Source organism: Lates calcarifer, linkage group LG8, assembly GCF_001640805.2.
Source record: "Lates calcarifer isolate ASB-BC8 linkage group LG8, TLL_Latcal_v3, whole genome shotgun sequence".
Classification (NCBI taxonomy): Eukaryota; Metazoa; Chordata; class Actinopteri; family Centropomidae; genus Lates; species Lates calcarifer.
In genome coordinates, this window is record NC_066840.1 from 19,241,053 (window position 1) to 19,257,071 (window position 16,019).

The 16,019-nt window shown below is 38.9% G+C and overlaps 1 protein-coding gene across 1 annotated transcript in view; it reads left to right on the forward strand.

Moving 5' to 3' along the window:
• The first annotated feature begins 2,952 nt into the window (after positions 1-2,952).
• fgfrl1a (fibroblast growth factor receptor like 1a) overlaps positions 2,953-16,019 on the forward strand; it is a 67,535-nt gene continuing 54,468 nt past the window's right edge. Inside the window, exons 1-3 of the mRNA XM_018693716.2 lie at positions 2,953-3,273; positions 3,468-3,520; positions 5,135-5,238. Of these exons, the coding sequence (XP_018549232.1) occupies positions 5,178-5,238 (61 nt within the window). The 5' untranslated portion in view covers positions 2,953-3,273; positions 3,468-3,520; positions 5,135-5,177. The remainder of the gene's footprint in view (positions 3,274-3,467; positions 3,521-5,134; positions 5,239-16,019) is intronic.

A 16,019-nucleotide genomic window follows, 5' to 3' on the forward strand; every position in this document is an offset into this window, starting at 1 on the left:
ACCGGTTGGCAGATTTTTTACCTTTGGACAGAGCCAGGCTAGCTGTTTCCCCTGCTTTCAGCCTTTGTGCTAAACTAAGCTAACAGTCTGCCAGCTGTAGCTGAAGAGACAGACATAAAAGCATGCAATCACACCACATCTTTCTTTGGTGCCCGCTCAGTGACTTTTTTGAGGCTATAATTTGTCATTGTTTTTGCTTTTATAAAACCCCAATGTGCTTAAAGAATACAGTTGTTCCTCGCTGACCTTATTAATAGCTTCTGTTCTTTCACGTTTGTTTCTTTTCTTTGGTTTTTGAATTGATCTCACATTTATTTCCAGGTTGCATTAAAAGGTCTTCAAGAGTCTCAGATTTGCACTTTAGAAATGTGCAGATAGCATTTTTCCCAGCTGCTCAGACACTCTCTGAAACTCTGGGGAGTTTGGCCTGCCTTCTCCTGACGCTGAAATAAAACACGGCGGTTTAAGCCATAGAACTGGAACATAGCCATAGACAATACTCTGCTATATTTCACAGTTAAACCAAATCATCACTGTGAGATGGCTGTATTAAATGACTGTTTAACTGATATAAAGTTCAGGGTGTCCTAAAATGTCTTTCAGTACAATTCAGACAAACTCCAGTTTGTTTTTGAGTCCAAACACATGCTGGAGCTGAAACCATTCAAATTAGTTCCTGATGCATTAAATGTAATTTTTTCCTTTGATTCATGTTTAAATGTTGACCATCATCCAAAAAGTTTGTTTCAATATGATGTTGGAAACATCTCACAGATAATATATTTTTCAGCTTTTTAGATCTTGATTTTGTAAACATCCTGTTCTTCTGTCTTTTTTCAGCAAATGATAAAACAGGCAAAGCCAAGACCACTAGGCCAAATTTGTTTCCTGTTTTCTTTGATGTGGTTTTCACAAAATTACCTCAAACTTAAAAGCAAGTTATTTTTTTTAAACATAATTTAATTTTTTGAAAATACTTAAGCTTTATTCTCTCTCTTTCACCTTCCTCCTCTTCAGAAGATGAGAAATATCTTGACATAGACAATATACAACAAAGGTCTCTGACTAGAACAGCTGGGTGATCCAAGGACAAATTGCCTTAATAAAATTACTGTCTCCCCATCAGTCCATCAGTTCATCAATGCTTAAACAAAATGTTTGTATCAGCTGTAAAAGCTGAAAAGCACACCCCTCTGATCTGTCAGAACTACATGGTTGGGTGATAATTCACTGTGAGTTCATGAGTATGAGGCACCTCTGTCACATGAGACACACTCAAATTGATTCATGTTATCAATCAACACAATGTACTCCTATGACCAGAGAAACACTGCAGGATGGTGACATTAGTGTGCTGTTCCTCTCATGACCAGAAGATGGCACTACAGGTTAATCTCTCTCCTTATCTAAACAAAGTTTTATGTGAGAACTTCTTAATGCTGATGCAAGTAAACCACTAAATGATCCTTAAATATCAAAGTATGGTGGAAGACGTAATTGTAATTATCTACATCACAGCTTTTCTTTTCCTCTTCTTATGTTTGTAGTTGAGTGATAAGGAAAATATGCAGACTGGAGCTCCTGTGTGAATTATCTGAACAATTTGTTTTCATTTATGCATGTTACTTTTACAATGTATTTAACTACAGATTACAGAATACTCACCCTTAATTTCTTATGTATTCGACTAGCTACTCAAAGTGTGTAATGCATTTTAAATACTTTGGACAAAGTTAGATATTTTGTCTGGTAAAGAAAAGAATAGAAAAAGAAAAGAATAATACCATGGCAATTTACAGTTTCATATAACATTCTGTTTTCAGTTTGTTGTCTTGTAACGAATGCTCTTAAGTGGCACCAGAAAAGACACTTTTTACCTTGTTTGTTTTCGACAGAGTGCGGAAATTAGCTCGTGTACCACGTCCTCAAATGGTTGTTTAAAAGTTCCCAGACATGTAGGTAGGTATGTGTATGTGATTGGATAGAAATAACTGGCCAGGAATATAATACATATCATGCTTGTTGTAAATTGGCTGGTTGCCACTCGGTGATTTGTTTGCTAGCTAGACCTGCTCAGAAAAGTAGCTACTATGCTAAAAGGCTGACATACGGTTGGCTAGCAATTTGGCTAAGTAGGTAGCTCGCTAGGTAGGTAATTAGACCAGCAAACGTTCAACTGAACTATCTAAAAAAAATACCGAATTTCAGAGTGAATAGTGCAGCCTTAAAAATATGATTTATTGATTTTAAGAATATAACTGTATTCTTATTACCACCGACTTAAATACAGTCACTCATACGTTGTAGCTTATTCTAAATAGATAACTCCGTTAGGTGTATTCTCTACTCCACAACACTGTCTCTAGATAAAACGTCGCAGGACATTTTCAAGGAGCAAGTCTACTGTAGAGGTAAATACTGAGTGAACGTTTTAAAACATATTGTTGTAATAACGTCTACGTGCCAGGAGGTGGCGGTGTTGGTGCAAGGAAGAGCAAGAGCAAACTGACAGACCACATAGTAAAGCAATGGTGTACTGACTGTATTTGTATGAGGCTTCAGGAATAGAATAGAATAGACGTATATTCCCATATTATATATTTATTTACCATTATTACCTTTACTACTGCTACTGCTTCTACTATTACAGATAATACTTAGCTAATGTAATAATTTTTATAATATCAATAATGATAATGAATGGAAATACCGAAATACCCTATCTACAGATTCCTGTTGCTCTCCTCAAGGTTCCTATGAGGACAGCGCACCCCATTTTGAGCATCATGTCTGTGTCTAACAAATGATTTGAGTTGATTTGAGTGAATGTCCCCCTCCTCACCACCCTAAACCGCTCCAAATTTGTCCAGCACGTTCCTGCTCTCTGATTGGTCCGCTCTCTGATTGGCCTGCCCTCTGATTGGCTGAAAGTTCGGTGCTGGGACAGTCCGTCGACGCAGTTTGTTTTCTCGCCTGCGGCTGAAGTTTGGACGGTGAATCGCTGCTGGAGGCAATGTGGACGTAGTGTTCAGGTTTTCATTTTTAATTCGGCTGAAGAGTTATGTACATCGAAGAGAAATGTAGATAAAGTTTTTTAAATTTCTCTCTTCCTTTCTTTTCCCGGTCCTGTTACTGCTCTCCCACGAACGCTTTACATGCGGACTGTCATTCAGAAATACTAAAGCCTGCATTTTGACTGTTCACGTGTTTGACCTTAGCCTTTATATTCTTGATTCCCCCCACCACCACATTTTCTCCTTTATTTGTCGTTCGGTAAGTTTAAGCAAACTTTGCATACTTTGTCAGAGTAATTTAGTACAAGTTGGCGTTTCGGTAGCAGACGCGTCTCCTCACATTTGTGAATTATTGTTGGTTTGAATCACGGATTAAGTTATCGAAATCATAAGGTAGCTAATTGGAAAGGAGGTGAATAACTTTTGCGGGATAACGGCATGGTATACGTGCAGGTCACCAGCGGGTAACAGACTGAGGATATCTCATCACTGCTGGGAATTTTACAGTAAGTCCGACTTTATTCATCTGCCAAAATCAGTGTAATATTTATATAATGTACCCACAAGACCTTGATGTTTATGTGTTGCACTTTATAGAGTTTGCAATGAAGTTGTATTTATCTCCTTATTACCTTTTCATTCTTATTAATTTCCTATTAGGTTCCCCCTATTTTACAATGATAAAGTATAAAGTTTAATTTGATTCAAACTTGTGTTATATTCCTGTGATTTTCACTGGTACGAATCTACAGAAGCTGTTACTTAAAGACAAATGTTGCTATATCATATTATAACATGTTACAGCACTCACATGGTTTACTTTGATTACATTTATAAAGTGGGCACAACTGTAGACAACACATTAACCTGGAACAATACAGTTTATTAAGGGAATGTTAACATGCCTTACTGAATGAATGAAAGAGAAAAGGTTTTATGGTCATTTTTAAAACTAATTGATTGATGAAATTATTGATTTTAAATAAGTGATATGTTAAGGCACACCCCAGTCTGGGATTATCCAAATGCAGTCATAGGTTGCAGGCTTTCCTCTGCTTTAAAAAGGTGTTTTACTTTGTAATGTTGAGCCACCTTCAACTGCTTTTACAATTTGGAATTTATGAAATAAAGGTTTATCTTTTATCTTTTATCCTAGTTACATCAGTATAGTACATAATGCAGATAAAAGTGCAGGCTAAACCTGCCTTGCGTAGGTTGAAAATCTCCCCTTGATTGTCACAAATCAATTATCCTGCACTTTAAAGTGTGTAGCAGTTTCTGGTGAACTGAGACGCTGAGGTTGACAGACCCTGATCAAAGATACAGCATGCAAAATGTTGAAATAAGATCTCATAAGGTTCAGGGAAGAATTTATGTGGCGGAAAGATTAAAACCACTGTAAGGAGAGACGTATGGACAGGTGGACAGAATAAATCTGTAAGGAAAATAGTTTTGACTTTGAAAATCTCTGCTGCTTGGAAAGAGGGTTTGTAAAGATTTATACTGATGTCCACTTGCTTTGACTGCCGTGGACTTCTGTAGATAAAGAAAATGTTTAGCAGGCGCAATAGACCAAAAGAATAAGATTAAAAATTTTGGAAGTGAGTCTGTGTGTCCTTTCACCATCTACATGTACTCTACCCTTTGATGGGGGTTGGTTTTTAGAAAGGATCCCACAAATATATTACTCGGTCTTGTTTAGAAAAGCTAGAAAAATAGTTCAACACTTGTAAGACAACTCGTCATGAATGTCACACACTTTTTTCACTTCTAAAATTCAAGGCAGGTTTTCACATACTCACCAGCTGTCAGCCAGTTGGTAGTAAATTATGTTTTAATTCCGTTGCGCTAGCAGCTATTTCAGCAGCAATTAATCAAAGAACCCCATCAGATGGTGAAATAATGAATGTGGCTGGTGGGTTTTTAGAATAAATTACACTATGTGACAGTGGACAACAGAGCCGTTTTGAGTGATGATTTATATACAGAGATGTAATCTAAAACATAAAGTAGACCTTCAAGATGGAAAGTTATTACTCAGTATCTCTTAAATACACATATCCTCAGCTGTTATCCTTCAATATAGCAACTTCTTTTTTTTCCATTTAATTTTCTCTCAGATCAAAGAAGCAGAGTGTCCTTCTTCCCTAAAATTCAACCAAAATGGAGCTTCTCTGGGTCTGTCTGTTTCTGGAGATGGTCCTGATGTCCACTGCTGCCAGGGGTGAGTAACAGAAGCACTGATTTCAACAGAGACTTGGAGCATTGTGGTCATTAATACTGTCAGTAAGATACAGTAAATCACTGCAGCTGACATCGCTATCCAGCAGTGCTTAGTGAAAAAGTCTTCCAGTGATTTGTTTGACATGGAGTCATTTATTGTAGTGAAATTTTTTGTTCTTGGATCATCGCTGTGTTGCTGTCACACTGCTGTTCCAACCCCAGGAGGGTCTTTTTTTTTTTTTTTCTTGGAAAACACTGTGGTTATGAAACATGGTGGTTTGATTGCTGTGACTGTCTGTGATTCATGAGACACCAGTGTCATTAAAGCAAAAAGTATGATGGGAGGACAGTAGTAGTTGTGGGACGTACCTTCTCTTCCATCATTTTTTGTCCTTTCTAACACTTTTTCTCTGGAACTACTTAATTGTGTACTTTGAAAAACTTTGTTATCCTGTATTGGCTCATTCTGAACTAACATATTTGCTCAGATTCTGGAATATCTGCAGACACTTGTCCTTGGCTGAACTTCACTTAATGAATGTTTTTGGTTTGTGATTCTTGATTCGTTATTCAGTTACTGTCATCTTGATCTCGCCTGGGAAATTCATGCTCTTTCATACACTTGTACCTTGCAGTGTTGTTTTCTACCTATTGGTTATTTTGCAAATATGCTGCCTTGTTGGCTGAAGAGTAAAATTTAATATTCCAACTCAAGATCGAACACCCCCACAATTAGGTTCAGCTACAGGGCAGTACCCTCAGCACTCAACATGCTACCTAGAAAACATAATAAAAGCAAACAACAACAGATACATAAGCTGTACATAGATCTGAACAATCCCCAGCCTGCAGGCATTATGGGCAGACGGTCGCAGAGTTGGCGCCTATTCCCGAGATCACACCGATGATGAGTTTTAGTGGGAACAAAGCTGCATTCAGCGAGGCGAGGCCGAGCCAGCGTGCAGACACGGGGCTGAAAGTAAACACAGGGTCATAGACCGCAAAGAGATGAGATTAGATTAGCCTATTAGGGATGTTTGCTGTGCAATGCCACAGCATTTCCTCCCCCTCACCGCCTGCAGTCTGTCAATGGATCCTGGGCAGGCAGCAGAGAGAGACAGAAGGTTGGGAGGAAGGAAGAATGGAGGGGAGAAAAAGAAAGAAAAGAAGAGGGAGAAGGAGAGAAATAGGGACCACAGGACGTCAGAAGACTGGTGTAATAGTGGATAATCAAAGACAAAAGAAGCCAAGTAGAGAAATGAAGAAAAGAACTTGGGGAAGGAGTGAGGAAGAAAGGGGAAAGGAAAGGAAACATATTATAGGAGGGGGTGTGAGAGAAAGGGCAGGAGAGCATGAAGAGGACAGAGGGAACAAAATGCCATTATGTACCTATTAGAAACTGAAGCTCTCCCTTATCTTGTTATAAGGTTAGACCTGGTCGTTCTCTGGTGCTTAAAGTACAGTATCAGTGCTGCAGAACTCTAACTCAAGTTGCTGTGAAGGGATTAGGTTGTAGGGATCAAAAAAGATGCTAATGCTTGTTTATACATTTGCCTGAGGCGAGAAATGTAGAGCAGAAAGATTAAGGATTCATTTCTAACAGAGGTCAAAAATAGAAATAGATAGCAACCCAGTTTTTACTTTTTAAAATATTTATTTTGTTGATGCTTGTGTAACGCTGTCTGAAGATTGAGAAGAGGCAGCTGAAAGACATCTGTACAGTAGTGTATGTGTTTGTGTGTGTTTAGAGAGGGATTCTTGGTGTCTTGTGGTCTGAGGTTCATACCATGTAATTGTGAATTTGTGGGTTTGAGTAATGCATGTCATCTGTTCTCTGTCTGTCTCTTATCTTTAGCATTCCCTGTTTACAGTATAATACTGAACAACAGAGGAATCATCTGAAACGGGTGATAAGAGTAATAGAAAGTGCAGATTTTCAACAGATTATTGTTTTAAAACTGGGAACCTGCAAATGTGTTAGTTTTAAAGCAAACTCAACCAATCTCAGCAAAATGTACTCAAAACTTACACCAGCATTTTTCACATAAAACAATCTGAAACAGAAACAGAACAATGTTTGGTGCCAAGATAAAGCAAAATCACTTCTCGACCGCTACAGTCCAACTTGTTTGCAGGTATTTCATTGGCAGTGTAAATTGATTTCCCCTGAGATTGTCATCTCAGGTTACTTGCGGCCTTGTGCCTTGCAAATGTTAAAGCTGTTTCCTGAAAAAATTAACACAATGCCACAAATTGCACTGCAGTTTTTCAGAAAAGCTTCTGCTAATTCATAGGCCACATTAGCAAGATCACTGTAGAACAGTATCGTCTTTAGCCGAGAGGGAGTTGCCAAGTGCCACCGTAGTGATCTACCTTTCAGTGGCACCGGAACAATATATGTTGAGGAACAAACAAGAAGTCTGCAATAACCTCCTATAGCAGAAATAAACAACCCCTAAACCTCATGAATGTCAGAGGAGACAAAAAACAAGAAACTCTTTACACTATAAAGATTTCCAGAAAATGGCCTCTAGGAAAGTTGGACAAGCTGGATAACCGCCAGTCTCCTTGCTACTTCACTCTAGCTACTTTAATTAATCAAAACTGAGGCAGATACTCAGACAAATTTGACAAATTTGATAAGAATGATCGTAAACAAACTTCCTCTCACTGATTGGTTTGTCACATTCTCCACTGCACTCTAAGAAAAGATGCAGCAAAGCAGTTTTATTTGTGACTTGGTGATTACTGAGATATCCCAGATAAATATGCATACTAGAGCTGGGTTGCTCTGGGCAACTTTATAAACAATGAACAATAAAAAGTAAAGTTTTATAGGACACACCAGGACATCTAAATTTGAAAAAAATGAATCTTCTGTGGCATGGTCTGTCTGGGTAGTCCCCATTTCCACGCAGCGTTCAGTTACAGTAAATGTAAGGCAGCTATTGTATAAATCCAGGAAGTTATGTCTAATAGTACCTTCATAAGTGCTCTAAATTACTGCAAGTCCAGTCTGGCTTGCTTCAATGAAATGGCAGCAGCACAGCGCTTTGCTGAATTAATAGATACCAAGAAAGGCCAAACAGTTTAATGATTGTTACTGGAAGTTACTTTTCCCCGGGTGTCCTTGGAGTTGAGCATCAGATGGCACCGAAGTCTGTTTTCCACCATTAGTGCCGATTGGCGAATGGAAGCAGGAACGTTGGAATGGCTGAGGGCTTTGCTGGACTGCAGCAACACACAGAGATAACAAGAAAAATAAGGAGATGGAGGAAGAGAAAAAAGACAGAGGGAGTGGAAGAGGAAGAGTTATTGATGCAGATGAAGAGAAAGAGAGAGGTAAAAGGGGGCAAACAGACAAAGAAAGAAAGACAGACTGAGATAAGCCCAGAGATACAGACAAAAAGAGATAAAGATGCAACATTTATGCATTTATTACAGCAGATGTCACATAAACTGCACTCCAGAGACTTACACAACCACACTGTTTGAACTGGCATCTGGGCCTCTGTGTATGTGTGTATGGTTGAGCATGAGACTGAGCAGCTGAGAGATTAGCATTCTCCCCTGTTGGTTGAACAGCATTGAGCTTGAATGCTGGGGTCAAAGACTGGTAGTAGGCCAGTGCATTCTGGGCTACCTGCTGACAGAGTTAGGTTCAGGTGTGTAGAATTTCACTCTGGTCCATTCCAACATACTTCTTATGCATTCAGTATGCGTATTTGCTTTCTTTGTCAAGAGGTAGATGAGATCATAGATAGCACTCCACGCTAAATATAAAGCAACTGCCAGGAGACATTAGTTTAGCTTAGCATTAAGACTGGAATAAGGGAAAATAATTTGCCTGGGGGGTTGCAGGTGGTTATGCGTGGGACTATTTCTTGGCTTGGCACAGTGACTTCCTGCCTTCTGCATGGAACCCTAAATAAAGCCACTACTCATTGTTTATACTCATAGGTCTGTATAGATGATTTGTTAATAAGTGCACCTGGTTGGCGGATTCCAGTCTTTATGCTATGCTAAGCTATTTTTCTCCTGGCTGTAGCTTCACATTACAATAGAATAGACAGATATAAGGGTGGTGTGATGTGAGGGTTGAACTGTTCCTTTAAAAGCAACCGTTATAGGTTCTGGATTCCTGTGTCCATTTTGGTTGTACATATATATATATATCCTTATATCCTATCAGAATCAAGAATGCAAGAAGTGAGCAGCCTCATTCTTCAGACTATTTTTCACCAGTATTAAACAATTTTACAGAAAAAAAAACAATTTTAGAAGAGCAGATGTTGCATTTTGAAAAAGGACTTGACTTTGAATGGACAAACTGTTCTTCTCAGGGAATATCAAGAGTCAGGTGCAGGTGAGGACCAGTATACCAATAAAAGTTACAAGACACTTGGAATGCATCAAACAGATCCTTTTGTTTATTGGTCCATATGTGCATGCCGCTGTTTGCTCATGCCTCCACACACATACATTGTGCATGTGATGTGAAATGCCACGTGTATGTCAAATGGTTATCAGCACGTCAGATGATATTTACATAAGCCAGCTGTTAAACGTTTTACGGTCAAACAACTGGAGCAGGGTAGAAAAGATAATAATAATGTGATTATTGAAGTTACTCCAGCAGAGAGATTCATTTTTTTCTTATGCTGTGATTTTGTGTGTTGAAATTACCTACAGCGTGTTCACATATTTCTTGTCTGCCTCTTCTGCCCACCATCCCTTGAAGTAGTCTGAGAAAAGAGAGGATATACCCAGGAATTAGATGATGAGTGTGGGATGTGTACATGGTTTTCTGATGCACTAGTCTGTCTAAACAATCTAATGTTTTCCGGGTGACTGTGCTGTATAGACCACCCATTATCCAGAGGAAGGGAGAGGAACAGACACAGAGATGAGAGGGTTCATTTGTTGTCATACTAAGTGTAAAGAGCCACAAACATTACAAATGCATCTTCATCACATTGAAACTGCCAAAACAGAGATGCACATGGAGGAACAGAGAAAGACAAGACAGCATCGTCACTGCAGACACAAACAGAGAGACAACATAGAATGTAAACAACCGCATACACAGATGCTGGCAATGTATACAGCTAGAAGACTCTACCAATAAATATGACTTAACGCATGTACGCACACACACAGACACACACACAGCCCACAATAACTTAACAACCTCCTGTCCTACACACTCATTACAGGGGAATGTAATTAGTATGCTAACACTAGCAATCAGATGTAGTAGAGAAATGTGGTTAGCTCAACAGGACAACAGCTTGAAATTTCTTGGAAAAGTAAAAGACTGGGGCCACAGCCATTATTTTGCTTATCTATTGATTATTCTGTCGATAAATTGATTAATCGTTTGGTATATAAAATATCAGCAAATTGTGACAAATTCCGATCATAAGTTCCCAGAATCCAAGGTGATTTATTCATTCAACCCTAACCCTAACCCTAAGATATTCAGTTTACTCTCAGTAGACAAGGAAAAATAGAAAATATTTACATATGAGAAACTGGAACAGTTCCTTAAATGATTTGTTAAACTAATTGTTTCAGTTTCAAGTTTCAGTTTTATTATTGGACTGATATTTGCAGCTCAAGACAGTTTTCAGTATCTCCTGCACTACTGGGTGCAGTAGAGAGGGAAGTATACCATCCACAGGCAAAGGAGGTATGGTTTTCTACCTGAGTGTGCCACTTAAGCGCCATTTACATGTGAAAAATATGTTTTAACAAACATTTCCTGGTTTAGCTGAATTCATCAATTGAATACCTTTGGGTATTTGACTATTGGTTGGATGAAGCAGGTAATTTGAAGACACATTTTGGTAATAGTAGTAGGCATCTGCCTGTCACCACATGAGAAATGAGAGGGGAGATGGAGAGCATCTTGATTCCTCATAGAGTAAACTACTGCATACCACAGACAGATGCTTCAAGCACACATCTTTACCTCATTGTAAACAGACACACTCATAGATTCACATCAGTAAATCTCCTCCACCCTGCTCCTGTTGTTTGAGCATGCAACCCGCCCTAAGTCACAGCTACCTGTCGTAAATACCATTTGACATGCTGATAACCGTTATATGGCCTGACAGTGGTGGTGGTGGGCATCTGGCTGCCAGCCTCAGTGTTTGCAGTAAGAGCTGGATCCAGGCTGCTATTAACGGGTGATTCTTCATTCTAATTTTTTCAGTTTCCACAGAAAAGTAATTTTACTAAACCATTACTTAATATTTGCATTATTTTTCAGTTAACAAAGAACAGACAGAAAAGCAGAAATTTTCACTGTGTGTGTGTTTGCTGATTACGTGGTGATTAGCAGACAAAGGGTAGCTTCAAAGAGCACAAATGACTCTCTCAGTTCCTCTTGTTAAATCCTAATGCCAGGACCAAATGTTGTCTTGTTGATTATTTGGACAAGACAAGCTGTGGCTGCCAAAAAAGGAGTGCCCCAGAATATAGTTTATCACTTTTAAAAAAAAACTGACATATTTTCTCCTATTGTGAGTTTCAAGTTTGGAAGAAATATTTGTAGCCATCAGATAGCAGGTATGAATCTCTTGAGATGTCCAAAACCATTTTACTTTCCATTTACCCATTTGCAGGTAACTGAATGGCGACCTTAAGGACCAGTCCCCTACACCCCAGTTTTGCAGCCTCTGTTGTTTTACAGGGCCTGTTAATGTTAAAGGCTATTAGCCCACATTTAGATAAAGTCAATGTTTGCTTTGACATTACTAATGGTGGGGTAGTAATGGGTTTGTCTGGACGTTCTCTGTGGGGTTTGATGGTATGTTGCAGTGATGTGAAGACACGATAGCGTGTTTGTGGAGGGGGTTGCAGCAGAAAGAAACAGGAGATAAGATAGTAAAAGAAAGAAGAAGAAAGAATAGCTAAAGAACAATGACTTTAAACCCCTCGACCTACAGTTTTTACCATAAGCCCCTGGATGTAGACTGGAAAAATCATCTTATGCCACCATGTCTGACAGTATCATATACAGTAGTCTCTATCACCCTGGTTCAGCTTTTCTTTTAAGCTATATGATATTTACATTGAGCAACATAATGAATTCAAGATGCCAAATTCAGCCTGAGATAATTAGTATTTTTGAAAACCTCCACCAGACAAAACTAAGTTCTTTTATGTTAGAACAATGTTTGGCTGCACAGCATGAGTTTGTACTAATAGTTAAAGGCATTACATCTGAAGATAACGAAAAATCTAATTAAAAAAGTAGGATTAATCAGCCATAACACTAGTAACAGTCATTAGAACAGTGCTGCAAACACAGCATTTATGCATTCATACATGCACAAACTATATGCAGAGCTCATAATTCTATACTTGCATTATTGTCAGCAAAAGGGTATAAAGGTATAAGTGAAATAGAGGATATAGAACATCTGTTGGCACAAGTAGTTGACATTATTTTTTCCATTCTTTTTTGAATGTGGCCATACATATTTCAGTCTTTCTCTCTCTTTATAATGTTCTTTATCTTGCTTTTTCTTACCCAGCTTCTGTGTCTCTCTCACATAGTGCAGTATTGTGTGGGTCATGGCGCCACAGTGCTGTATTGTGGTCTCAGTGGGGTTGGGGTATGTTTGGTCAGCGCTACAGCACTGCAGGTCAAAGGGCAGTCAATGGATCAGGGAGGGGTGAGGGACAGTGTGTGCTTGGGATTGTGTGTGTGTGTGTGTGTGTGTGTGTGTGGTGTGTGTGTGTGTGTGTGTAAGTGTAAGATAGGGTCAGAGAAAGCACATGCCAGCACCAGAGGAGACTGCAATAACACACCAGGAACCCCACAGGACAACACACACTCTGCTTTCACTCCTTTATCTCCTCTCTGTCTCTCACTCTGTCTCAATTCAATAACATCATTAGCATGTATGTCAGGAACAGTATTACCACACTAATTAATACATTCAAATTATTATGGAGATAATACTGGCTCCTATGATAGTGTTTCCTTTTCATCCAAATATAGCTCAGATTTTAACAGTTCCTTTGCAGCAAAATCTTACTCAACAGTAACATATTATTTTTGTAACAAGATAATTGAACAGACTTGATGATCTGATTTGATTGTTGAGCTATCAATATCCAGTCATGTATTTAAGATTAATCATCCATAATCAGGAAAACTATCTAACTATCTAATGTTAATCTAACATATACATTGACATACACATACCCACCTTACCAGGATGAGATTTACTCCAGTTAAAAGATGCAGTATAGAAGAACTGATTGAAGACATCAGTTGATGCTTTTTAGAATTTTTTCTGGTCCCGCATAGGTTATAAATGTATAGTTTATATTATAATTATAGCTTCCAAAAAAAAAAAAGAAAGAAAGACAAAGGAAAAAAAAAACATCAAAACAGTGTCCACTTCCATTAAAGGGCCAGTTCACTCAAACTATAAAAACACATTTCTTCTTTAATCTGGGTGGTATCTTACCAAGCAGATAGAATTTTCTCTTTACCAAGCACTGAAAAATGGACAAGGAACATGGCTTTCCAGAAACACGTTTCCAGGTTACTGTGGATAATCTACAGACTTTGCAGTCAATGGTTTTCATTCAGGAACTGATTCTTTTAAAGGTGAAACAAAATAGTAAGAACTGTCTACAGGGAGGTCTGAACAAGTGTCAGTCATCTAATTGTCTGTACTCTACTGCCTTTACATCTCACCCTCTCTCTGATCTTCTCTTTGTCACTCTCTATCTCGCGCTTTGACATTTTAATTCCTCTGCCACTTTCTTTGTCTCTCCTGGTTTCCATCTCTCTCTCCTGTCTACCCTTCAACCAGACCCTTTCCAACCCCTTTTTAACCCCCACCTACCACACACACACTTACACACACACAAAGTCTCCAGCTGTTATTCCTGATGGCGTTACAAATGAGATGTTGAAAGGTGATCGCTGGGACAGGAGACACAGAGCCTTGTTTTCTTTGGGCTTCAGCCTGTCAGATTGGGTCTGGTGAGGAGGGACGGGGGTGATGCTGCACTCGGGACAGCTGTGTGTTTGTGTGTATGTGTGTGTGTGTGTGTGTGTGTGTGTGTGTGTGTGTGTGTGTGTGTGATTGACTGTGATAGACAGAACGACGGGAACACAAGACTACCCTAACCCCAAAAATACCGCCATTGTGACCTCAGCCTCAAATGTGATTGACATGTTATGGACAGTGAGCCACACTCTCTTCTTCTTGGTTGTTTATTAGACATTCAGATGACCTTCAACCCCAGGAAGTGGAGGCTGATCAGGGGCAGGATGTTAAGGCAGACAGCTTTAGGAAATACGCTCTGTAAGCTGCTGCTGTAGCTTTTAGCTATGAGTTGGTTTAGTTTAGTGCTCGTTCTGTTGAGCTCTTGTGTATCTCACTTACACAGAATTTGCTTGTACAAAACAAATAACAACCTTTACCTCATCTTTTTTGCATATATCACATTGAAATATTAGATTTAGAATTACAGGATTCACAAGATATATTCCATCTATATATTTTCTTTTTTCCATGGTTTATCTTCTCTTCTAAAGCACGAAATGCACTAAAAGGAACTTTTATTTAAATGACCACAGTGGGCACATAAACTACTTTGGGATGGTTTTCCTTGTTGTGGCATGGGTTGCGTGCAGACCAAAAAAACAAAAATTAAAACATGTCACAAAGTTGAAAACCACCACATATGAGACACAAACGCACTCGTCTTTTTCCCCCTAGTGCCAGCTGTCAATGTGGAATCTATACTACAGGGGGAATGTGAGAGGAGTGTGAGAGATGTGGGGGTGGGCTCAGCAAGATGGGAACTCTGGTAGGGACATATACACTGGTGACTGTGTGGCCATAGACATTTTTTTTCATCATCTGGTATTTACTGAATATTTGTTTTCATCATCAAAATTTGTATAGTATCAATCGATTTGTCACCAATGGCCAATGTACACTTACATTATTGTGTGGAAAAAATGTGTCATCTGTCCACATTTTTCTGAACATCCACGCTCCAAGGTGGAGTGAAAAGCTGCCTGTCAATAAAGGGGGAGATGCAATCATTGTTTAAATATGGGGATAATAGTGCATATCTTCAAATAGTCTTTGCTTGAAGACATTCAAAAAGAGTCTTTCCTTTAGCATGAATTGGTCAACTTTAGCTGTACTGTGCCAAGCCAAGCCATGATAGCATGCATTTCCACAGGTAGCAGGGCTGACCACGACCAACACATGATGGCCTCCTCTTAGCTGCATCCTCTGCGACTAAACTCACGTGTCTGTGCTGGACTAGAGAGAAAGCTCTGTGTTCATCTCCCAGTACTTTTGTTGCAGTACTCTTAAGCTATTTGGCTATCTGACAAGCACTTTTTGTTGCAGTACTCTTAAGCTATTTAGCTATCTGACAAGCACTTTGATTAAGTATATTGGCACCTTTTAATCTGCCTTTATAATGTGTGGATTTAGTTTTATATGAAGCGAATTTCACCTTAAGCACTGTGAATCTGGCGTTAAATGTGTGGCTTGACCCTCTTGAAAAAACATACATTTTTAATTAAAAGTTGTACATTTTGATTCACTACTATATTTTAACCTTGTCCACTTGGCTTTAAATCTTTGTAAATGTGGCTGTGCAGATAGTGAATTTGCCCTTAAATCTAGTGAGCCTAGTTTTGAAATTAGTGGACCTGGCTTTAAAATTGTAAATCAGACTTTTGCTTGCCTGACCATACCTGGAAGAAGAATCTCTCCTCTG